Below are 25,895 nucleotides of genomic sequence, written 5' to 3'. Positions count from 1 at the left end.
CGCCGTACAATGTAAACAAAGAAGACATACGTCTCCTACGTTTACATTTAGTCTGCGAGCCGCAATCAGCGGCTCGCAGGCTATTCACGGAGACCCGCTCCGTGATCTGACAGGAAACGGCCGATCGCGCGAGCGGCCTTTCCTGATTAATCAGGGAGGCACCTGGCGACGCAGAACTGCGTCGCTGGTCCTCCAGCTACCACTTTGCCGCCGCACGGTATGAGTGTGCGGTCGGCGAGTGGTTAAACAATACCAGTTGTTAGGAATCCTGATGATCGGTCATGCATCAGTAGTATCTGAAACAAGCATGTGGCAAACGCAAACTTCAATCAAACATCTTATCTGCATGCTTGTTCAGGGTCTAGGACTAAAAGTATTAGAGGCAGATGATCAGCAGGACAGCCAGGCAATCTGCATTGTTAAAATGAAATAAATATTGGCAGCCTCCATATCCCTCTCACTTGAGTTGTCCTTTCATTTAGGGTTCTTAACTTGGGGTTCATTGACAGATATCAGGGAATCCATCTGTTTGCTTAGGAACAAATAAGCATCTTTTTTTTCCCACTGACTTCTGAATGAAATGTACAGTTTTCTTCCATTATGAATGTAGGCAGCAAGCCCCAGTATCCATGTTCGCTATGACATTGCCACCAGCATAAAACATTGACATAGTCAAAGTGTTGGCACACTTATGCTTGAGTGTGCTTATAACAACTTAGATGGGCTTGACATCAGGCTCTCTCAATAATACAACATACTGGCATTAATGATTTCACTTCTGTTTTAAAATAAAAATATTTATATTATAAAACTGACTTATACACTAGTTTACTTAGTGATGCATATTACATTGCAGCATAACCTGCTTAAGGCTGGGAATGGAACACACTGGGCAGAATGGCATATGCGTTTTCCATAGCACATAGTGGAAAACACATATGCCATTCTGCCTAGTGTGTACCTACCCTAATACTGTTAATCTCCCGTCTCTTTCACACACTGACTGGGCCATATGCAATTCACGTTTCCACTTAAATTTTCTCCTAGGTGATATTTTCACACCTGTTAAATAGAATTCCTTTTACACCACCAGCTAGCAAACAAATACTCAAAATAATTTTGACAGTACTTTTTCACCTACTTTTTGGTACTTTTCCATTGCAAAGTGCTAAAAAGTTAATTTAAATTGAAGATGAAAAATGATCTACAAGAAAACTCAGGAAAAAAGTGAATTGCATATGGGCCCCTGTGTTGAAATACAAGGTGCCATATGCAATTCACTTTTTATCTGGAGTTTTCTCCTAGGAGATAATTTTTTAGTACTTTTAGTACTGCTTAGTACTTTGTAATTGGCAAAGTAACAAAAAGAAGGTGAAAAAGTACTATCAAAATTGTTTTGAGTATTTTCTTACCTGCTGGTGTCTTAAAGGGTATTTTTTTAACAAGTTGTGAAATAATCTCACGTAGGAGAGAAAACTCAGGAGAACAAATTATTGCATATGGCCCAAAGTATATACTCGCTTCTTATCTCTATATACACACAGTACATATATGAAACACAAGTCACCACACACTGTAGTTAGTTTACTATCAGTATAAGCACAGAGAAACAGATTATACTGTATATAATGCCAGTAGCTTGAAAAGTGTATAAAATGAATACAGAAACTATTGCATTATTTATTAGAGATCCATTATAAACATTTTAAACAAACTTTAGTATCAGTATATTAACATTTTAGGACCATCTAGTCAAAAAAGTCAACATTTTAGAGACATGTTCTATTAATAAACAATAATAAAAATGGTAGTGTGTCGTCAAGAAAAATATTAAGATAACCGCCCGAAGACGTGGGCATAATCCACTCTAGATAAGCACTCTGAGGTCAGGGGTTGTCCCAACAAAGCAGTGAAAATGAAGGCACTGACCCAGTAGAAAGGTTAGTCTTGTGAAGGATCATTAAAATGAAAGCATTCCAATAGTCCCGTCTTACATAATAGAGATGATCACACGACAGGCTGTGGGATTCTATCCTATATGCTAACACCCCTGCCTCTAGCTGCGGATTTCACAGGTGTGAGACCTGAATAGTGAAGACCAGGATTAGGAATTGCATTGCTTGTTAAGATCAGAGACAGCCCTAACGAGAAGGAAAAAGAAAAGCAAGAATAGAGCTTCACTATTGCAAAAACATGACAGCTAGCCAGCATCACCAGAGGAAACACGTGTGCAAAACAATGTGCTGAACACATGCTAACAGGATAATGAAAGTCTTAACAAGGGAAAGGGAAGAACTGATGTTAAATGTCAAAACAATGTATAGCACAGTATAAATGTATTCATTTGGAAACGTGTCCGAAATTATAAATAGCAGCTGGAGAGTTTAAAAGAAACAAAAAATAACCAGGATTGTGAGACGATCTCATGTGAAAACAATACGCGTATGATCAGTGAAATCACTGTAGGGATTACAACAAAGCTTAACTGTGGTCAGATAAATAAATATGTGCTGAAATAATGTATACGTGGAAGGTCTCATCTGCCAAAAGATTTCTAGCTCAGCAAGTTCTACGATTAATGATGGCTTAAGCCAGGGGTGTCAAACTCAATCACGCAAGGGGCCAAAATCTCAAACGTAATGCAAGTCGTGGGCCAAATTCTTTATTAAGAATTAACATTTATTAAACAGTCTAAAACTAAGTGAGCAAACTATAGGGACCCTGGGGGCTGCTCCTCCTCCTTCTGCAGAGTAGCGCAGTGGAGCAGTTTAATGTTTACCTTCTCCAGCGTTGCTTTAGGTCTCCTCTGATGATCCTGACAGCCACATGATCTATGCGGAATACCTCTGGCTCTGAATGCATGTCATATGATCGTGTGCTGGAGGTGTGCAAGCATAGAGCATGCAGCTGCTGGGAAGAACAGAAGAGACCAGATGCATCGCTGGAGCAGGTAAATATTACACTGCTCGACAGAAAAACTGCTTCCATACTGGAGGCAGCAGTGGTGGGATCTTCTGAGGGACTCTCCTTTCTTCCCTTTAGAGGTACCAAAGCCTATACCCAACTACTCATGCCTATGACTTTCACTATAAAGACTTGGGAGACTGCAAGACAAAAATATGCAGAACCGGATGTATACTCCCCATTTTCCCCTCTTTGGGGTAATCCCCACCTCACCCATTTTCAAAATATTCCTAACCACATCTTATGGGCCCGATATGGGATCAAATGGATACAACATATAATGACAGATAGTCGGCTAGCCTATTTTTATACATTAAAGCAGGAATTTTCTTTAAAGAACAAGTGACACCCATGATAACCTAGAAATAAAAAACACATATATATAAGTTGATAAATACTAGTTCTACTTACATAACAGATGTATTGCACTGTCCACATTATGATTCCTTTGAATTTTATAAAGGAAAAGCAGAGAATCATATTCTTGACAGTTTCCATCTTTGTTACCTTTGAATGAAGCTAATCCTGATATAATTTCTTCCCCCACTCTTTTCTTCTCCTCTTACTAATTGTGTTTTCGTTACTTGCCCTCCTCCCAGAGTCTTCAGACACTCCCACTGAGGTCTCTACTAGGAGGTGCACTGTCTTATGTCATTAGAAGGAGGAGTAAGTAAAGGGAAGAGGAGTAATATATTATAGATAAAAAGACTCCCAAGCATGCAACTGTTTTGCCAGCCGATGGCAATGGCAATTAACCTTTGGGGACCGCTGTAGGTAAATCCTACGCCGCACTAGTGGCTGTCTAAGCCTGATGCCGCATAGTATTTATGCCACCTGCTTTTTTCGCTCACGACGCAATCATGCTCATCCGAGAGGGGAGATTAAGCTGTCATATGACAGCTGACATCTCCCCTCAGTGATCAGGAGCTATCACGATTTGCTCCTGATCACGTGATCACTACGATCGCCGGCAGATCGTAGTGCTCATTGTTCCAGCAGCGACGGTAGGAGGGAAAGAAGAGGATCCACTCACCTTCCTGACGTTACCCCTGGCGATCGTCGTTCCCCTTCGCTCTGACCGGCTTCCTTGCTCGCTCTGACGTAAGTGTCGGGTCCCGGCTTGATAACGTCATCAAGCCGTGATCCGGAACTTCACGTCAGTGCGAGCGAGGATGTTGGCCAGAGCGGAAGGGGCTAGAGCTGCTCATCGCTGGAGCCTGGGAGGTGAGTAAAGGCCGCTGGCATTTTGGGGGACAGCTGCCTGACCCCCCCCAAATGCGCCCCCTATGCATGTTAAATGGCCTGTTCCTTAAAGGGAACCTAAACTGAGAAGGATATGGCCTTTTTCTTTTCCAATAATACCAGTTGCCTGACTCTCCTGCTGATTCTGTGTCTCTAATACTTTCAGCCCCAGCCCCTGAACAATCATGCAGATCAGGTGCTCTGACTGAAGTCAGACTGGATTAGCTGCTTGCTTGTTTCAGGTCTGTAATTCAGCCTCTACTGCAGCAGGACTGCCAGGCAAAAGGTATTTTTTAAAAGGAAACATCCTTATCCCTCTCAGTTTAAATTCCCTTTAAGGGGGGTTAGGCAGACGGTCCATAAGGGTTAAAGGGCCAGTGCTCCTAAGGTATGTGATGACTTCAAACCATAAAAGCAGAAAAAGTTTTGAAAGTTTTGAATGCAGGATTAGCATCTTTATCACTTAATACACTCAGACCAGTTGCTGTTGAAATTAGATTTTTATGGCGACAATCCCGCTTTAAACAATAAGATGTTCTTTAGGTACATCCAAATAAGACATGTCCCTAATTCTCAATTCCCTAGGTTTATTACACTAAAATCTGACCCTAGAAGCACTACTATTCCAAAAACAATTGGACTCTCCTCTATCGGCTATATATGCGACTCTAATTGATATATCATCCCCTAGAGTGAATAAAGAGTTTCAGAATTGGTGTGCTGACATACCTGGCTTGGAGGAATCGGAATGGAGAGATCTGTTGGAAGATACAGGGGCTTACCTTATCCCTATTAAGGACAGACTCATACAACTAAAATATAGCTATAGAATTTACTACAGTCCATTTCGATTGGCTCGTATGTATCCAGGCAAATTGGATGTGTGTCCTTGATGTGATCAGTCTCCTGGAAATGTTATACACATGGTATGGGAATGTACCCATATACAGTACATGGATATTGGAATCAGATTAACAAATTTCTTCAAAATTGTTTTGAAAGACCTATTGTTTTAGACTCCAAATCACACTTACTGGGAATCTCAGGATACATAGCTCCCTCCGGGAGAAAGGTGCTACTTTGGGATATGTTATGCTATTTTGCCAGGAAAACTATTGTCCTACACTGGATGCAACCAAGGGCCCCGACAGTGGCAGAATGGCTGAAGAAAGTTAATGAATTAAAACAACTTGACATAAAATGTCTGGATCGCATGCTGTGCTGTGTGGAGCATGACCCCCGAAGGAAGGAAGGGGTAGGGAAGGGGGGACACTGCTGAGAGGGGGTTTGGATTGTTACTGTATATGTAACTTATGTTTTACTTATGAAAACAAAATCAATAAAACTTATCTGTTAAATAACTTAATAAATATTACACTGTCTATTTTATTTATTGTACTTATAAAGCGCCAATATATTACGCAGCGCTGACTGTTCCGCTGTGCTACTCTGAAATGTGGGGGAGGGAGGGGGGAAGAGGCGCGAGTGTGTGTTTTACCAGCCACACAAGGTAGTTTGGATCCCCATGCTAATTTCATTGGAGGGTCCTGTGGGTTGTTGCTACATAATGATTAAACCAGAAACACCGTCACAGGTGTGCTGCTCTGGATGAGAAGGAAGTGTGTTGGTCTGGATGAGAAGGCTGTGTGCTTTTGATCTTTTATGGATTACAATGATGCACGTTTGAAACTCTTGAGGGCCACATTTGTCTCGCGAGCCTCCAGCATGACACCTGTGGCTTAAAGGACAACTGAGGTGACATGTGACATGGTAAGATAGATATGTGTATGTACAGTGCCAAGCACACTTCTCCCAGGTCAGGAAAAGGTAAACCAATAAACACCCCAAAACATTATCTAAACCCCCTTTCTAAATTATCCTAAGCGGCAATAACGTTTTTAAGGAGATGGACCTTCAGTACATTACTGGATTGAACTGATTTTCTTAAAGAGAATCTGTACTCTAACATTTTTACAGCAAAAAGCATACCATTCTATTCATTATTTTCTCCTGGGCCCCTCTGTGCTGTTTCTGCCACTCTCTGCTGCAATCCTGGCTTGTAATTAACAGTTTTAGGCAGTGTTTACAAACAAACTAACCAGCTTCTGATAGGCTCACATAAGCAGAGTGTGTGAGTCATACAGAGCCTGCAGGGGGCCTGGAGGGTGTGTGTATAGCTTCTACCAATCACAAGCAGCCCTGTACATCCACACATTCCAGCTTTAGCCCGACTGTGCCGACAGAAGGAAACATATTAGATCATATAACAGAGATAACACAGCCACTGTGCAATTAGGAAAAGCTGCAGTAAGCCAGAGCACATTAGGACAGGCAAAGGAACTTATAGCATAGAAGAACTAAGGCTGAAAAGTTTGTTACAGAGTCTCTTAAAACACAGTCTCTTTGATTAGCGTGCTTGGCTAATTGAGATGGTCATTTAAAGGAAATTCATACTGACTTCCTCTAGTCAGTCTTTGGATGCTGGGAAAGGCCTGGGAAATAGATACATGTACAGTTATACTGAATCAGGATAGCAATGTTCTTCCAGCACAGGGAATGCACTGTGAGAACATGCATTTACAGTGCAGCAGTGGAAAGGCTTTAACCAAAGATCTAACAGTGCAACCAAGCATAACTGACTTTTCCCCCCAGTACAATCAGAATTTTTGCATGCTGATAGAGCACTGGTGAAAAATCTGTTCTGTCTTTTGAGGCAAACACCCAACCCTGATTCCTTCAAAGTCATGAAAATGCAAAATGTTATATTAACTGGACTAGCCACTAGGCCCATATGTTAACAGGCACTCGGTTGGGTCGCACACATCGGCGGCACTGTATATTGATCGTAGAGATGGTCAAGGTAATACTAAAGCTGAGTACACACGTCCAATAAAAATCGTTGGTAGCGAACGATCGGTGACATAGGCACGATATTTAAATGAGACATGATTAGTCGTCCGTAACGAATGACTTTGTACATAAGTGAACGATATTAAAAGAAAGTACTGAACGACGAACGATAAAGTATGCGTGCGCATGCTGAAGTGACGTAAAAATATATTGTGTGACGTAGTACACACATATAGATACATTTTTTTTAAAATAGAATGTTTTCTGATTTGTAATTATTTTAAGCAGTGGGAAGTACGTTATTTAACGTTCGTGTAGCGTGTATGTTTCCTGAGTCTGTTTAAAACATGTTAAAAAAAACTATTATAAAAGTGTGCCACTTTCAACAATAACTAATTATCATTTCAATAAATTAGTAAACAAACTTTGCATAAAGAACAGTTTGTGATTTAGAACGAACATTACAAAATAAAAATTAACTACATTCATGCGCGTCATTACACATACAACTATATGGAAACGTTCATTTCATCATGTTACTTTTGTACATTCGTTAACACAGATTACTTTCTCATAAAGGAAAATCACGGTATTATTCAGTACGGAGTAACAAAACTTCCGGAATTACAAACATGCGCAGAACGTGAATGATGAACGTTATCGGACGATCTCTGTACACATAACGATTGAACGATTATCTGTTAAAAAAAATCTGCGGGGTTGGATCGGTTGAACTGAACCATAACAATCATTATCGTTCAGAAAAACGATCGTTCGTTATTTTTTAACGAACAATTATCGCTCAGATTATCGTTACTGGGCATTTTCTAACAATCTTTATCAGACGTGTATACAAACCTTTAGTATTCAATAATTTACAAGCAAGTCTCATGCAAACTATATGCAACTTGGCACTAGGCCACTAAAAATCAACAGGAAATGCACCTGATTGGCCCCATTCCAAGCTGCATATAATTTGTATTATATGTGACTACAAGCCAAAACTATTATTTTATTAACATTCTCATTAATCACAAATCTATCCATAGCCTCCATGCATGCAATGACTTTCCATAATCAGTGCATATTAGTATTGTTTTATAATACTGTAGAAATGTCATCTGGCTAATAAGCACTGTCAAAGCTCTTCCAATCTGGTCTGAATGCATAGCACTGCAAGCAGATGCCTGGGAGTTGGCTCAGAGGTCTAATATGTACTTTGCTCCCAGTGATCTAATTATAATGTAAGAGCCTTGATGGGGCTTATTAACGCATACATGAAAAAAACACATAGAAAAAAGGGCACGGGGATACCTGCTAGTAGACTATGGGCCAAATTCACAAAGCGGTGCAAACTGTTTAGCACGGGTGTGCTAAACAGTTAGCACGTGAAGACCGTTCGCGGACTTTTGCGCGCGCAAAGTGCAGCGATTTGCGCGATCGCGGACTTTTGCGCGCGCAATTTGCCGCGATTTGCGGCAAATTGCGCGCGCAAAAGTCTGCGAACGGCACTTCACATGCTAACTGTTTAGCACACCCGTGCTAAACAGTTTGCACCGCTTTATGAATCAGGCCCTATCAATGAAATTAGCGATATTCTACTGCTGGATTCCTATAGTAAAAATATTGTTAAGGCAGCCATACACTGGTCGATGTGCCATCAGATCGACCAGCTGACAGATCCCTATCTGATCGAATCTGATCAGAGAGGGATCGTATGGCTGCCTTTCCTGCAAACAGATTGTGAATCGATTTCAGCCTGAAACCGATCACAATCTGTTGTGGTGGTGCTGCCGCCGCTCCCCCCGCCGGTATACATTACCTGAGGCTGGCTCCCGGGCGTGATGTCCCCGTCATGTGGCACCTCCGGCTCCGGCATCCGCATAGAACTTAAGCTATCACACCAGTGACAGCGGAAGTTCAAATAGAGCGCCCTCCGCTGTACTTCCGCTGTCACTGGCATGACAGCGGAAGTTATGCGAGGATGCCGGAGGCGCCATGACGGGAGCAGTGACGGACGGGATGCCCGGGAGCCAGCCTCAGGTAATGTATACCTGATCGGATCGGCCGCCGCTAGCGACGCGCGATCGACGGACCGATCCGATTTCGGGAGGAAATCGGATCGGCGGGTGCGTGTTGCGCGAACGATTGGCAGCAGATTCGATCCCAGTGATCGAATCTGCTGTCGAAACTGCCGCAAATCGGGCCAGTGTATGGCCACCTTTACTCTTTACCGATATTTAACTATGGCTAATCCTAACCCTACTCTTACACCGAACCCTCCAATACCGATGCCTAACCCTCCCTAGTGTTGTTTAACCCGAAGACCCCCCCCCCCCCCCGATAGTACCTAACCCTGCCCCCCTCCCCCGCAGAGCCGCGATTTACAACGAAGAAAGTAAATCTGAGTGCCCGGAGGCGCCGCCACAAAGCCGTGATCTGCAGCAAAGGTGGTAGATTTCAGCACCCGGAGGCATGCGGATATGCAAACTGCGGCATTTTAATAGCAAAATTTCCCTTCTTGCTGCAAATTGGGTGCCTCCGAGTGCCGAAGAGGTAAGGGAGCAGCAGGGGACGTGGCCAGGGAGAGAGCTGCCCAATGGCAGCTCCAAAAACCTGCAGGAACGTCCCTAGTGGGCATTTGAGCAGGGAATCCCTCTCCTCCCATTACGCGGCGCGGCGGTGGGGGGACACAGAGGCATGTCATGAGGCAGGCAACATGCCTCTGTGACCCATATCCCCCCCGATTCTTTTTAACGTGCGTACTCACCTTTGACGACCGATGTTGCCCGTGTGACATCACTGGGCCAGAATGCATACCCACATGTCAGCATGCATAGCTGGCAACGTGCTGTGTTTCCATGCTGGGGGTGGGGCGACAAACTGGGTATGTGTGACGGACGGGGAAGCGAACAATGGGATAATGGAGGGGATCAGCCTCGCTTGAAATAAGTCAATCTGCTAGGCAGATCGCCCGAGGGTTGGGGGTTGCTGTACACATGCCTGATTATCTGCTGAGACAGTCATTATTGGGCATCTCAGCCAACTTAAGTCAGGCATGAGTATGGGCCTTTAGTCTACCCTCTTGTTTATATATTCAATATAATTGCGCTGCTTCCTAATATTACACAATCAGAAACCTAATGTATTTGCCAAACCTCTAGGTAGAGTTACTCCCAGTTCATTCTTAAATAAATTGTATGGTGTGGCGCTCCCACATAATAAAGTGACAGACAAAGTTCCAATAATTTTCAGTTTTCAAGTCCTCCTCCACACAGAACAACTTAGATTTGATCCACTAAACATGCGAAGTAATCGCTCACCAGATCGCAAGGCTGACAAATAACAGACCAGCAATCAGCGCTTAAAACATCTACCGATCTCCTCACGATCTCAGCTCCGTGTCCTGACAAATCCTTGGAAAATCCAAACAAGAATCGCTCATGGTGTAGCATTAGTGACTACAGTTGTTACCTCTCCTTATAACACTGTGCACATGCACTACTTTCACCACTTGTGATCCTATTCACCAATAGACAAATGAACCGCTCACCAGGTAAACTGGCTGACTGACCACAGACCAGCAATAGAGCATTCACTGCAGATCAGATGTCTCTCCTCTGTCTTCTCACAGGAATCAGTTCTCAATCACTAGGCTCAAACACATCCTTACATAGCGTAACACCATTTATTAGATATAAAAAGGTTATAAAAGTGCACTCACATTCAATAAGATCATATGCGCATGTAAAATTAAAGTTCCCGGGTGGCTGCCAGCATACTGCACACTCCGTCCTAAGCTCCGCCCAAGGGCTATTGAAATAATGCATTCTGGTACACCAGTGCATCCTTATATAAGAGCGTAATTAGCGTAGGACTGCTCATAAAATGTACCTTCAAAGAGGAAGCAATTACTCAACAAAACTGTCCTCAATACATTTAATACAAACAACCTCTGGTCATTGGTCCATGCAGGGAAAAGGTCAGTGGTGTGTAGCTTCTACATTTATTATTTATTAGCAATATGTTTGAAAGAATGAATGTTTTTGAAAGTACACTGGTAATAAACCATTTGTCCATGATTCATAAGAGCATAGTGGCTGTATTATCAATGTTATTTTTATTTTTCGCAATTATAAGTGTATAAACAAACAAAACAAACACAGAACATTTATATCGCGCTTTTCTCCTGGCGGACTCAAAGCGCCAGAGCTGCAGCCACTAGGACGCGCTCTATAGGCAGTAGCAGTGTTAGGGATACTTGCCCAAGGTCTCCTACCAAATAGGTGCTGGCTTACTGAACAGGCAGAGCCAAGATTCGAACCCAGGTCTCCTGTGTCAGAGGCAGAGCCCTTAACCATTACACTATCCAGCCACCACATGTTGCCATACAGAGCAATTGTGATATACATTTTTTAGGTTAAATATATAATACTAACCAGTTCCACCAGCCCAGGTATTTCCACCGACATGAGGCATATTATCTTGGTCCATCTTTCCATGCTTTGGTGATGTCACATCCATGCCGCTATCCCTTTGTATGGTGATCTGTAAAACACATGAAAGCAGAGAACAATGTTGATCACTAGTGTATTACATGCTGTAACATGAGCTGAATAATTTTCTACTTTGAGATATTTTTAAAAGGTCTATGTACAAATTTATTTTAGTACAGAACATTCTAAAAAAAAAAAAAAAAGTTTATGAAGAGATAACATGACGTTGTGTATGCACCCGTTACCTGTCCCCAAACAATCTGGAGAAATTTTAATAAAAATATTATTTAACAATTTGAATCTGGCATTAGGATTTACCAAAATAAATGTGGTAGATTTTCACTAAAACACAATAACTCCCACACCATATAGATCAATAACTGTGAGCTAGTGTTGAGCGAACAGTGTTAGCCACTGTTCGGGTTCTGTTCGAGTTCGACCGAACACCCGATGGTGTTCGGCCAAACCGTTCGGCCATATGGCCGAACTAAGAGCGCATGGCCGAACGTTCCCCGAACGTTCGGCTAGCGCTGTGATTGGCCGAACGGGTCACGTGGTTCGGGTAAATAAATACCCGATCCACGTCATTTCTCTGCCATTTGTCTGTGGGTTTAGCTTTGGGTAGGCAGGCAGGGTAGTTCTCTCTCCAGCCAGGCTAGCCAGGGTCCCCCCAGTCATTGTGTCGCTGCTGGGAACAGTAGTACACCGCTCACCCACACTATGTAGCATTGTGTTTACTGCCACTCTGTGTACACCGCTCACCCACCACTGTATAGCATTGTGTTTACTGCCACTCTGTGTCTCTGCTGGGAACAGTAGTACACCGCTCACCCGCCACTGTATAGCATTGTGCTCTGTGTCGCTGCTGGGAACAGTAGTACACCGCTCACCCACCACTGTATAGCATTGTGCTCTGTGTCGCTGCTGGGAATAGTAGTACACCGCTCACCCACCACTGTATAGCATTGTGCTCTGTGTCGCTGCTGGGAACAGTAGTACACCGCTCACCCACCACTGTATAGCATTGTGCTCTGTGTCGCTGCTGGGAATAGTAGTACTCCACTCACCCATCACTATATAGCATTTCTGTACTGCCACTGTACTGCTGCCAGTCAGCGTGTACTTTAAGGATACGTGAAATGAAGAAGAAATCCTGTGAAAGAGGGAGGGGCAAGGGAAGAGGTGTTTCCCCTGACGGTTCACGTACAGGCCACAGTGGAGCACCGAAGAAAACCCACTCAATACCGCCCATGTTGTCCAGGAAATCAACTCTCACAAATCCAAAAGAACAGGACCAGATAATTAATTGGATGACCTCTCAAGCGTCCAGCAGTGGGTTAAGCAGCACCAGCACATCACGCACGAGGTCAGAGTCCTCAGCCAGTTACAAGGAGCCAGTGGACACAAAGCTGACACAACCGGCAGCGACACTACGCACACAACTGCCAAATAACCAGTCCGAAGAATTTCCTCAGGACACAATGGGGTATTCGCAGGAGCTACTCCCAGCCCAACAAAGTTCCACCTTTCAAAGGTCAATGGAACAGCCAGAAATGTTGTGCTCGGATTCACAACCATTTACTGTGGGAAATGCACCGCGCACTGAAATGCAAGGCGAGTCCGAGGACTTTGAAACCCAAATCCCAGAGCAAGTTGGGCAGGAGGGGTTTCAATTGCAGGAGGTCGGCCGAGAAGATCTGGAAGACGACGTTGGAGTGAGCTGCGCAGAGGTTGTTCTGGGGAGCTCTACTCCACGGCGGCGGCCCACAATCACATATGACGAGTTTGAGGAGATGGAAGAGGAGGGTTTGGACAATGTGGACACAGACCCAGATTTTGTATGTGAAGGAGAACATCGCCGTCGTAGCAGCACAGATGAGTCTGTTGAAGAACCCACTGCTGCACGAGTTCACCTTGTGCCACAAGGTAGGCGGCGCGAAATTTCAGGCACCACAAGCGTGGAAGTTCAAGTGAGACGCAAAAGAGGCGCAAACAGAAATCGCCAGCAAGGCAGGTGCTCCAAAGTCTGGCCTTTCTTTGAAGACTGCAGTGAGGATGGTACCATGGTGATTTGCAAGGTGTGCAAGACCCGCCTGAGCAGGGGGAAAAATATTAACAACCTCTCCACCACCAGCATGACCCGCCACATGGTTTCCAAACATCCCACTCTGTGGGCAAACGCGGCAGGACAGGGTACCAGCAACACTGCCTCCCTTGGGGTCACCAGACTCACCACCAGACCCTCCTCAGCAGCAGCAGTAGCCCAGCCATTGCGTGGTTCACAACAACATTCACAAACATCAGACGACGCTGACACTGTCACTGTCACTTTCCGGAATAGTGCTTTTGAGGTCTCCCAGTCTTCATCAAACACAACAACCAACAGCCCTTCAGTGTGCAGCCCTACTGTTCAGTTGTCTGTCTCAGAGATGTTTGAGCGCAAGAGGAAATTGCCAGCAAATGACCCCCGGGCCGTGGCACTAACAGCCAGCATAGCCAAGCTTCTGGCCTGTGAAATGCTGCCATATCGAGTGGTGGAGACAAACAGCTTCAAGGGCATGATGTCAGTGGCCATCCCACGTTACGTGGTTCCCAGCTGCTACCACTTTGCGCGCTCTGCAGTGCCTGAGTTGCATGAGCACGTGGTCAGCAAAATAACCCGAAGCTTGAAGAATGCCGTTGCCTGCAAGGTTCACCTCACCACTGACACCTGGACGAGTGCGTTCGGCCAGGGTCGATACATCTCCCTTACCTCGCACTGGGTGAACCTTGTGGAGCCTGGCAGCGATTCCTCACCTGCTACGGCGCGGGTGTTGCCCACGCCGCAAACAGCTGCACCGCCGTCCCTCCCACTGGATAACAACAGCAGCACCTACCTCTCTGACTCTTTCTCCTCCAACGCATCTCAAAACTGTACCTCATCCGGAAACGCTAACCCAGCAGCAGTAGGATCGTGGAAGCAGTGCAGCACAGCTGTTGGCATGCGTCAGCAAGCGTTGCTGAAGCTGATCTGCCTTGGGGATAAGCAGCACACAGGGGAGGAAATTTGGAGGGGAATAAAGGAACAGACGGATTTGTGGCTGGCACCGCTGGACCTGAAACCGGGCATGGTTGTGTGTGATAATGGGAGTAATCTCATTCGCGCTTTAAGGTTGGCTAAGCTGACACACATCCCTTGCCTGGCGCACGTGATGAACCTAGTAGTTCGGCGGTTCCTGAGGACATACCCAGGCGTGGCCGATCTTCTGTTGAAGGTGCGACGAGTGGCCAAACATTGTAGAAATTCCAGTACTGCTTCGGGGGCACTCGCCAAGATGCAGGAGCGCTTCAATCTCCCCCACCATCGCTTGCTGTGTGATGTCCCTACACGCTGGAATTCTACGCTGCACATGCTAGCCCGCTTTTGCGAGCAGAAGAGTGCAGTGGTCCAGTACATGACGGCGCAGTACCGAGGCGCATCCGGACAGCTGCCAAGCTTCTGTGGATCCGATTGGGCCAACAAGTCCTCCAAAATTTTGAGCAATCCACGTTGCTTGTGAGCAGTGACAACTCTTTAGTCAGCATTACCATACCACTGCTGTGTTTACTGAAGAAGTCAATGTTGAAAATCAAGGAAACAGCTGTCATGATGCAACTGGGGGAATCTGAAGGAGAAAACGATCAGCGTGATGATACCAACATCAGGCCATCTGCCTCAGGAAACGCTGGCCCCAGCAGCTATGACGAAGAAGAGGAGGAGGAACAGCTGGAGTTGGAGCAGGAATTTCATGCCACCACTGACGAGGGCCAGAGCGGTGCACGTTGGACTTCCACAATTCAGCGCGAATGGTCAGCAGAAGCAGACCAGGAAGAAGGTGACGACTATGATGCATCACAACTATCACAACGCTCACAAGAGGATGATGAGGATTCTGGCAGGACTCTGGCACACATGGCTTAATTCATGCTAGACTGCATTGAACGCGACACATGCATTGTGCGCATTCTGGACAACACCAATTACTGGGTTTATACCCTTCTGGATCCACGGTACAAACACAATGTTCCAAAACTGCTTGAAGAAAGAGTCAGACAGGTCAAGATGGAAGAATACCAGCAGGCCCTTGTGGAGACTTTAGAGAGGAGATTGACATCCTCCCCCCTCCTCTAGCCAGTTGTACGCCGACAGACTGACTTCCGCAAACCCAGGACGACCAGGAGGGCAGCAAACAACACAAGCCGCAGCTAGTGCCCAAAAGGGAATGGTATCGGCAGTGTCCTCGGAGTGGGAAAATTTTCTGACATCCATGCAGCAGCCCACAGAACAGCAAGCGTGCAGATCCACCTCCAACACCGATCGCCTGGAGAAGATGGTCAAGGACTACATGTCAGATGGCGTAGCTGTGTTGAACAATCCATCTGCACCCTTCAACTATTGGGTATCGAAGCTAGACACCTGGCACGAACTGGCAATGTACGCAATAGAGGTGCTGGCTTGCCCGGCAGCCAGCGTTATGTCGGAACGCTGTTTCAGTGCTGCCGAGGCATCGTCACAGATCGGCGTATCCGCCTCTCCACAGAAAATGCAGACCGTCTGACTCAAATTAAAATGAATCAATCCTGGATTGGAAACGACTAAGCAACACTCCCGGACCCCAACCAAGTAACATGAACAATGAACATCTGTGATGGGTTAGCGTTTCCGGTCCCTGTTTATTGAACCTCTCATCTGTATTACATTTATGACTGCATAGCGACAAAATTCATTGCTATCCGCACGCTTCTTGTCCTCATGCAAGGCCTGGGTTGCGCCTGAAAGCGTGGCCTTCTCCTCCTGCGCCTCCTCCTGTTCCATCACGTGTGCTGCTGCTGGGTTAGCGTTGCCGGTCCCTTTTTACGGAACCTCTTATCTGTATTACATTTATGACTGCATGGCGACAAAATGCATTGCTATCCGCACGCTTCTTGTCCTCAGGCAAGGACTGGGTTGTTGTGTCTCAAAGCGTGGCCTTCTCCTCCTGCGCCGCCCTCCTCCTGTTCCATCACGTGTGCTGCTGCTGGGTTAGCGTTACCGGTCCCTTTTCCTGGAACCTCTTATCTGTATTACATTTATGGCTGCATGGCGACAAAAAGCATGTTACCTGTGCAAAGAAAAACGACATTTTCCGCATTTAAAAGACATTTTTTCCTTTGAAACTTTACAATCAATTTTCTCAAAAACTATAAGCTCTTTTTCAAATATTTTTTTTTCCTCTTGTACCCACTCCCAAGGTGCACATACCCTGCAAATGTAGCATGTAAGGAAGCTTTACAAAGCACGAAAGTTCGGGTCCCCATTGACTTCCATTATGTTCCGAGTTCGGCGCGAACACCCGAACATCGCGGCCATGTTCGGCGAACGTTCGCGAACCCGAACATCCAGGTGTTCGCCCAACACTACTGTGAGCCAAAGATTTGGATATATGGAAAAGTTTTCCTTATTATTAATATCATTATTTTTTATTTATATAGCACCAACATCTTCTGTAGCACTCTACATAGTACAAAACAAATATTGGGGAGCATAGCTGCATAAGAAATTAAAATCTGTACAATCAGGACATCCAACACTCAAAGCCCGCCCTAGACTTTTTGTCGCCTGAGGCAAACTTAGAAAAAAATCGCTGCCCCCCTCACCCCCCCCCCTCAAGCCGTGGGTGGGGGGGCCGCCGAGCTGGAGGGAGTAGCAGGCAGGAAGGGGGTATTGGGCAAAGCGGCGGGGAGGGGGGTCGGACCCCCCCCTCCCTCGCCTAGGTCCCCCGATCTGCGCCCCCCCCTCCAGCTTTAAAAAGTAGCAGCCGCTACTAGTAAGAGGCAACAGGCGGGGATCACTCACCTCTTCCGCGTTCCAGCGTGCGTTCCACTGTCGTCACATCCTGCAACGCTGCCCACTGTATTGTAAGTGGACGGCGTTGCAGGAAGTGACGTCAGTGGAGCGCACGCTGGAACGGAAGAGGTGAGTGATCCCCGCCTGTTGCCTCTTACTAGTAGCGGCCGCTACTTAACTTTTTAAAGCTGGAGGGGGAGCGCAGATGGGGGACCCAGGTGAGGGAGGGGGGGTCCGTCCCCCCTCCCCGCTGCTAGGCCCAATACCCCTTTCCTGCCCGCTACCCCTCCAGCTCGGGAGCCGGCCCCTGCACCCACGGACAGGCGGGTGCTGCCCCCCCAGAAGTGCCGCCTGAGGCAAATGTTTCACCCCGCCTCATGAGCGGGCTGGCCCTGCCAACACTACAAGTACAAATACATACATAGCTGATGTGTCCTTTGAGACATCACCAATACTGGTACATTTTTATTATAAATTACAGCAGAATAAGAAACACTAGGAGCAGGTCCCAGCACTTGTGAGCTTGCAATCTAGAAGGTAGTGGGGTGGAAACACTAGGTAAGGAGATACAGGAGTTAGCGGATGAGGCAGTGAGCCTCCCCGCGACCTACAGAAAATACTGTATACGCTGGTCTGAAAAGGTGTTTAGAGAGTACATTGGGGATGATTCACTGTAACAAATAGCGTGCCTTATCAGAGTTAACACGCCTTATCAGAGTGAACATGCTTTATCAGAGTAGCATAGCGAGCGCCAAAAACGTATGCCTGCTAATTGGCAATGACGAGAGCTCCATTCGCCCTGCCGAGAGCCCCTGTGAGTCCAATCCCTGTAAAGGACATTATTCCCGCACTTTGATTGGCCCAATAGGCTGCCTGTCTCTTTGACTTAGATGAGCTTAGAGCACTATGCTCTCCTGAAGTTTTACACAGTAGTGTAGAGGATTATGATGTTGAAATGTGGGGAGCCATATATTTAGAAGCATTATGTGCTGATGATGATTACAGTTTTGTTTTGCTGGGTGTTGAGCATGATATTTTGAGCATGACATTGTGGTCAAGCAATATTCAAATTTGTTTTACTGAGGAGGACTCTGTTATATGCATGTAGTAGACTGGCAGCTAGTGGTAAACCCCGATGGACTGCCGCTATACATGTGTTGCAGTTGTGGCTTACATCTGTAGGTAGATTCTATCTGGTAGATCATTTTCAATTCGTAATTTTCAAAGTAGCACGCAAGCTGAGAAGACAGACACCTTTGCCTTACAGAAAACTATCAAACTGCACATGTGGCCTTTTGAAAATAATTCAACATTATCAATGGTCTCACATCCCTGATAATACCTTGAATGATTGTAATATAGAATGGCGGCACAGACAAATAAGCAAGGTCACCATTATCAGCTGAAACCAGCATGCGAAACATCAGTGGGAATCTTTACAATTGGAATATAATTTAAGGAAGCATCTCATACAAAAACAACGTCAAGTTCAGAGGATTTCATTATTTTATTTTCTATTATTGTAAGTGGATGGGTGCATATATGGTTCTGCTTGCCTTAAACCCAGTAAAATATTTACAATAGATAAAAATATACATTTCCACTGGAAGCTCAAAGATATGAACTAGATACATAAAATACAAAAGCCGGGAGAGGAAACTAGGCAAAAATTCATAGCGCTAAAGAATAGTTTACATTATGGATAATTATGTGGTTACACTTCTGTAATTAGCAACGTGTGCAAAACCGTATTCCAGAACTAAAAGGATTCCTTATTCAAACACAGTTAGATGGGAAAATTGTCAGCATGCAGATATAAAGGCATGCCTGTGCCACCTATGTGCAAATTGCTGTTAGCTCAATATTGTGGCTTCTCTGTTAGATGAAAAATCCCGTCTGCTCGTTCAGCTTCAGCTGCCACTTTCTCCAGACATAAAACTTGAGGACTTTGCAACCAAACACTCAAGCTTTCCCTTTACAGGCCATAGTGGAATCCTGGCCACCCACACAGACTGCTAAAGATAGTAGAAGACAAGTGCAGACCAGTGGCGGAACAAAAATCACAATACAGAAAATATTCAGAACAACAGCCAACGATTTATTAATAAAGAATAATCCATACTCAGGAGCTCGCTTCACTTTACTTACAGCAATAATCTCTGGAACAACCTATCCTGCCAACTAGCAGTTTTCACTTAAAGTACATTTTAACTTTCTATTTTTTTTTCTTTTACAAATATCCAAGTTCTCAAATATTTAGGTTATGGTGTATGGTGTGTCCAAAGGAAAAAGGTTCCTTCAACTGAACACCTTCTAGTACAATTCTATAGCATGTATCCCTTTATAAATGTCTACATTGGGCAACTACCCCAACTGTTAGTAACATGGCAGTGTAGTGGATAGCGTCTTGCTTTGCAGTGATGGGTCCCCAGTTCAAATGTCAGCCAGGGCACTATCTGCAGAGAGCTTGTGTGCGTTTCCCCCAAGCACTCTGGCTACCTCCCACATCCCAAAGCATCAACTTTCATGGGTGGAACCAAGTGCAAACCAGAGGTAGGCCTGCCAGTAGAAGGGGACTGCATAAAAAATGATGGGCAAGAAAGTGCGGCTGTGGGCCTTCGGTTGGACAGTTGCTCTAGGGTATATGCATTCTCACAGAGCAACTTCTTCAGGTATATCCTTCATTCTATTAGAACTAAAGAGGTTGCTCTGTAAGAGTAATGAAAAGTCATCTAGATCACAAAAAGCTACCTTGTTTTTCTTTGGAGCAGATTTGCACGTAGTTAAAAATGTATCGGCATTGAGCCATCAAGATAAAAAAGGCATGCTGATACAAAGTAGTGATGCTGTTAACCTCTTGACGACCAGCTAACGCCGATTGGCGTAAACTGGTCGTCTGCGGGTTACCATGGAAACGGCCGCTCGATCGAGCGGCCTTTCCATGTCAGTTCACGGAGGGTGTCTCCGTGAACAGCCGGAGAGCCGTCGATAGCGGCTCGCCGGCAAAATGTAAACAGGCGGGGAAGAAATCCCAGCTGTTTACATGATACGGCGCTGCTGCGCAGCAGCGCCGTAAGTCATATCGGCGATCCCCGGCCTCTGATTGGCCGGGGATCGCCGGCATATGATAGGCTGAAGCCTATCCCACAATGCGCAGGACGGATATCCGTCCTGCGCAGCCCAAGAAGGGAGAGGGAGGTAAGGGGAGGGAGGGAGCGCACAAAACGCTGCGGAGGGGGGCTTTGAGGAGCCCCCCCGCTACCCACTAATGGCCGGCGGCGATCAGACCCCCCCAGCAGGACATCCCCCTAGTGGGGAAAAAAGGGGGGTAGTCTGATCGCCCTGCTGCACTGCTGATCGGTGCTGCGGGCTGTAGAGCCCACGCAGCACCGATCAGTGAAAATTCCCCTGGTCGGCAAGTGGTTAAGAATCTCACTACTCGAAATCTCAAGGCAGCAGCAACAACAATTTACTTACAAGCCTTCAGGTTATTACAAAAAGAAGCTTAACCTGGATGTAGACACTCAAGGATTTAGAAACATGTTCTGTAATAATCTGAGGAAAGAAACACAAGACTCCTTAAGGCAATATAAGAAAAAGGAAATCATTTAGATTTTCTGAACTTGGAGGTATTCCGCCTTTAATTAACATGGGAAGTAAAACTGTGACCTTTACATCTTTCACCCCTAAATCAGGATTTCACCCAGCTGCACTAATGACTGTTTAGTGGCAGAATGCTGGATGCCTAGACAACTTTTGTTCCCCTCCATATTATATGGCTCATAAATCAGAAAATGGAAAGCCTGAAAGGTTAACCTTGCTTCCAAAGCACGCCATTGTCCAGCAATGCCATAAATTCACCGAGCTGCTAGACGCCACATTTCTAGTGTCAAATGGCATCTGATAAGAGAGCACGGCTACTGCTAGGAGCCTTGGGTAGCTGGAAGTTGTTTTTCTCTGTATATTGAAGGATAATCATAGGTCCTGTCAAGCACCACTACACTTCTGAATGTCACCATTTCACCTCTGCTCATAGGTAAAGATAGCATATGCATGTTATACTTTATGGCATATTAAATAATAAAGGATAACAAGAGCAACAGAGTAACCAAGCAGCTCTGGGTGACCCAAACCACTAGGAATGTATATAAAGGGCTAAAATAGACTGAAAAGCCCTCCTACTAAAAAGCAATGCTTGGTATAACATAATTATTGTTTTTAACAAAATGTGTATCATTATTTTTGTTTAAAAACGTTATTTAGTCCCAGTTAACTCCTGCACTGCTGCCATTAGTGTCTTTTCTCTTGTGGGAGAGAATTTTGCTTATTCCTTGATCTGGTAGTATAAAGACCTGTCATTTGAACTTGGCCAGGGCATCAGAATAAGGCGCAAGGCACTGTTGAAAAAGCCAGATGAAACCCGGGCGAGGCAGCAGACAACGGCCCCCTCTGCCAGTAATCCATCCTGGTGACCCAGTTCAGCTAAGCGATTTGCAACAGTATTGTTCTCCCCACTAACCCCACCCACTACATGTTGTCACTCCTGTGCTGCTCATGCCCCTCCCCCCCTTGCATAGAACAGAACATGTTGCTCGGGAGTGACACATCTGCACAATGATAATTAATACTTTTGGCTATAGGCCCTGAACAAGAATGCAGACTAGGTGCTCTGACTAAAGTCTGACTAGATTAGCCACATGCTTGTTTCTGATTTGTGTTTCAGACACTACTGCAGCCAAAGAGATCAGCAGGACTGCCAAGCAACTGGTGTTGTCTAAAAGGAAACGCACAGGAAAACTGACAAGTGGAAACAGGCCCATCCACTTGTATTGGATATGCGAATCTGCATGCAGGAAACGCATGCAGATTCGCTCTAGTGGAAACGGGCCCTAGTGTCTGAGACATTTTATTTATTTATTTATTGTATTTATAAAGCGCCAACATATTACACAACGCTGGACATTAGTTTAGGTTACAGACAATATTTAGGGGTGACATACAGCAAAATGACAATACAGGAATACAAGAAAGACCAGATCACGCTGCACAGTATGAGTACAAGGTAATGCTTAGTCACTGGAGGGGAGCATGGAGATTAGGTAAGTTAGGTTCACTCAGATGCATGGCATGGGTTCACAGTAATGGAGGTGCAAGATCAGGTAGGACATATAGAAATACAGCATGTGACTGTAGGTGATGCTCTGGCCCCGTTTACCTGAACAGACCGCCCCAGGTGTGCCTCCACACAGAATTTGGCTGAGAACCTATCTGTGGCCCAGTGGAGATCAACACATCCTAGCACAGGTACTAAAAGCTCAGTGCCCAGCTTTAGTGTGTAGGGGACCTCCATATCTGTCTTCAAGTAATTTAGTAATACTATCAGGGGGGAAAAAAAGATCAATATGCCCAGCAGTAATGAAAACAGCTTGGGAATGTGATGAATCTCCCTTAGCTTGAAATTAAAGTAGAAAATTCCTGAAAAGAATCCTTGTGATTTTAGCTTGGCTTGGTGCCAGTTGCAAGCAGAGATGCTATTCAAGTACAGTAGCTCTATTAACAAAATAATCTTGCTTTATGTCTCGCTTATGAAGGAGCACATTCCAAGGATTCTATATCCCCATCTGTGAATATAAACACGCTGGGCAAGCAATGGATTCACACACGGACTAATGCATCATATATGACTGTGCTTAGATCACATACCAGATTTAGTGAAGGAATCTATATTACTTTAGTCATGCTGTTCCATTAAACTGATTAGAAAAAAAAACCTTTTTACAGCTAACTCTGCTGTGCTTTTGTAAAGGTGGCCATACCTTTCAATTCCCGGCAGATTCAATCACTCTGATTGAATTTGTCAGAAATCTATGCCCTAGATGTCCAAATCGATTGAAATTTCAGTTAATTTTGACTGCTATATGGGGGAACGCATCCACTTGCCTGTGCACAGAAGTACGGCCCGCTTACAGCAACGGATGCCACAGATTCATTGCAGACTGACAAATGTGACCGATTCCTACTTATAATATAGGAGCCTTTCACTGTCAGTAGGGCCGTGCAGAGGATCCTTAAAGGAATCGTCAGGCAAAAAAAAAAATGAGTTTCACTTACCTGGGGCTTCTACCAGCCCCATGCAACCATCCTGTGCCCTCGTAGTCACTCACTGCTGCTCCTGTCCCCCTATGTCAGCTAGTTTTTGCAGTTTTTGCCGACCTCGGGGTCGAAGGGCCGCATTGCGTACATTTTTACGCATTCCCGCTGGTGCAGGAACATTAACGCATACATTTTTACACGTTTGTGATGCAACGCGTAACGCCCCACTAACACGTAAACATGTATGCGTTAATCTTCCTGCACCAGCGGGAATGCGTAAAAATGGATGCAATGCGGCCCACCGACCCCGAGGTCGGCAAAAACCAAACTAGCTGGCATAGGGGGACTGGAGCCGCAGTGAGTGACTGTGAGGGCACAGGATGGTTGCATGGGGCTGGTAGAAGCCCCAGGTAAGTGAAACTCATGGTTTTTTTTTGCCTGACGATTCCTTTAAGTGGGGGGTGCTCAAATTTAAAAAGCCCCCCCCCCGAAATGCACAGTAGTACCTACAAGTGGAGGGGGACCTCCCCCCCCCCCAGCCCCCTTGCCCTGCAGTGACATGTGACCTTCACCCCCCCCAGACTTCCAACTATCCCACACCATCCCCCTGAGCTCCTCCGCTTGACACACATATTTAGTCACAGAAGAACTGGCTGCATTCAATAGTGTGGAACGGTCACCGGTGGCCGCACGTTCTCCTCTCTGCATTTCTGGCTAGGGGAGTACTGGTTGTCATGTGGGTGCTGAATGCAGATGCTGGGTGCCATGTGGGTTCTGGGTACAGGGTGCCATGTGGGTTCTAGCTATGGGTGGGTGTCAAGTGTCATGCGGGTGTTGACTGTAAGTACTTAGTGCCATGTGAGATCTGGGTGCGTGAACTGGATGTTATATGGGTGCTGGGTGCAGGTACTACATGTGACATGGGTGCGAATGCTTGGTGCCATGCCTGTACTAGGTGCTGGCTATGGGTGGGCATTGGGTGTCATGTGGGTTTTAAATGCAGGTACTTTGGGTGTGGGTACTGGTAAAGTGGGTGCCAAGTGGAGGCTGTATGCAGGTGTGAGTACTGGGTGCAATGTTAGGCCTGGGTGCAGGTACTTGTTGTCATGTAAGTGTACTGAGTGCCAACTATGGGGAAAGGGGTGTGGATGGATGTTGGGAGAAGTAGAGGAAAGTGTGGGTGCTGCAGGAAGGGGAAGTAATTGGGGGTGCTGAGGAAGGGAGAGGTCACTGGGGATGCTGGGGGAGGGAGAGGTCAGTTTGGGTGCTGAGGGAGGTCGCTATGGGTGCTGCTGGGGACAAGAAGGGTGCCAATGGGGGAGGGAGAAGTCACTGTGGGTGCTGAGGGAGAGGTCAGTGTGGGTTTTTGGGGAGGCAGGATCCCTGCAGTGCTAATGCTGGGAAGGGAGAGGACAGTATGGGTCCTAGGTGAAGGGAGAGGCCAATAAAAACATTACAGTACATAAAGTGACAAGACTGAATCCCTGTTTTCAACTTTTCTGCCTCTATGATTTTCCTCCTGTAGTGTTGAGTTATAGGGTTTTATAGCTCTAAGGAGTCTAGACATTTACTCCAATGCTCTAAGGGTTTTATTACATTTAATGGAAAATCTGCAGGGGGGCACGAGTGAATAATTGACTGTGAACATTTTACTAGTTTAAATGGCCATATATTATCCCTTGTTAATTTTCAGCTACCTATAACTAGAAGCTTGGCCGGTGCCCGTGTCCTTAGGTATAGTATTATGTCCATCAACTTGGTGAGGTATGAACTTGTCTGCTCGGTCATCAATCTACTGACATCACTTCTCTGGCATGCAGCAATGTCTGCAGCAGCTGAGGAACTCTTCAGCTATAGTCCTAAGCCAAGCTGAAGTGTAATAGAATTTACAGGAAGGGAGACTGCGCTGCCAGAAGCTGCATCACACACTGGAATGTCAATCGCTTCATAGAAACCAAGAAAAGTAAAATAATGTAAGTAATAAATCACCACTTTTAATAAAGAATGATTACCTTGGAAAAAATTTTTCCTTTCATGTCTGCTAAGCTATGGTACATTTAATTACATTAAATTACAATGGGGGGCTGAGAAATGATTTTTGATGAGAGGCCCCGGCGGGTGTTTACTTCTCCTGACAGGGGTGCCTTTGTTTTGCGTGCGCCCGCAAAGAGTCATGTCTCTTGTTTTGGTTGTAGATGTGACCCTTTGATGGTGGGGAGCCGCATGGCACATACCTATGGCTTTGTGTAGGCGCGTACTCTGGCTGCAGCAGTTGAAGCCCCCAGCACATTCCTGACAGGATTTCTTGTTTGATTATAGGATCACTGGGTTATTGTATTTGAGAGCAAATGATTAGCTAAGAGCTGCTTTGAGGATGTGTGCTGCTCTGCTTATATGAAATGTGC

The 25,895-nt window shown here is 45.6% G+C and overlaps 1 protein-coding gene across 1 annotated transcript in view; it reads right to left on the bottom strand.

Moving 5' to 3' along the window:
• VWA8 (von Willebrand factor A domain containing 8) overlaps positions 1 to 25,895 on the bottom strand; it is a 476,746-nt gene that overhangs the window by 62,483 nt on the left and 388,368 nt on the right. The window contains exon 39 of the mRNA XM_068267802.1: positions 11,496 to 11,604. Within this exon, the coding sequence (XP_068123903.1) occupies positions 11,496 to 11,604 (109 nt within the window). The remainder of the gene's footprint in view (positions 1 to 11,495; positions 11,605 to 25,895) is intronic.

This window comes from Hyperolius riggenbachi, chromosome 2 (genome assembly GCF_040937935.1).
Source record: "Hyperolius riggenbachi isolate aHypRig1 chromosome 2, aHypRig1.pri, whole genome shotgun sequence".
Classification (NCBI taxonomy): Eukaryota; Metazoa; Chordata; class Amphibia; order Anura; family Hyperoliidae; genus Hyperolius; species Hyperolius riggenbachi.
This window is presented reverse-complemented; position numbering and strand designations above follow the sequence as displayed.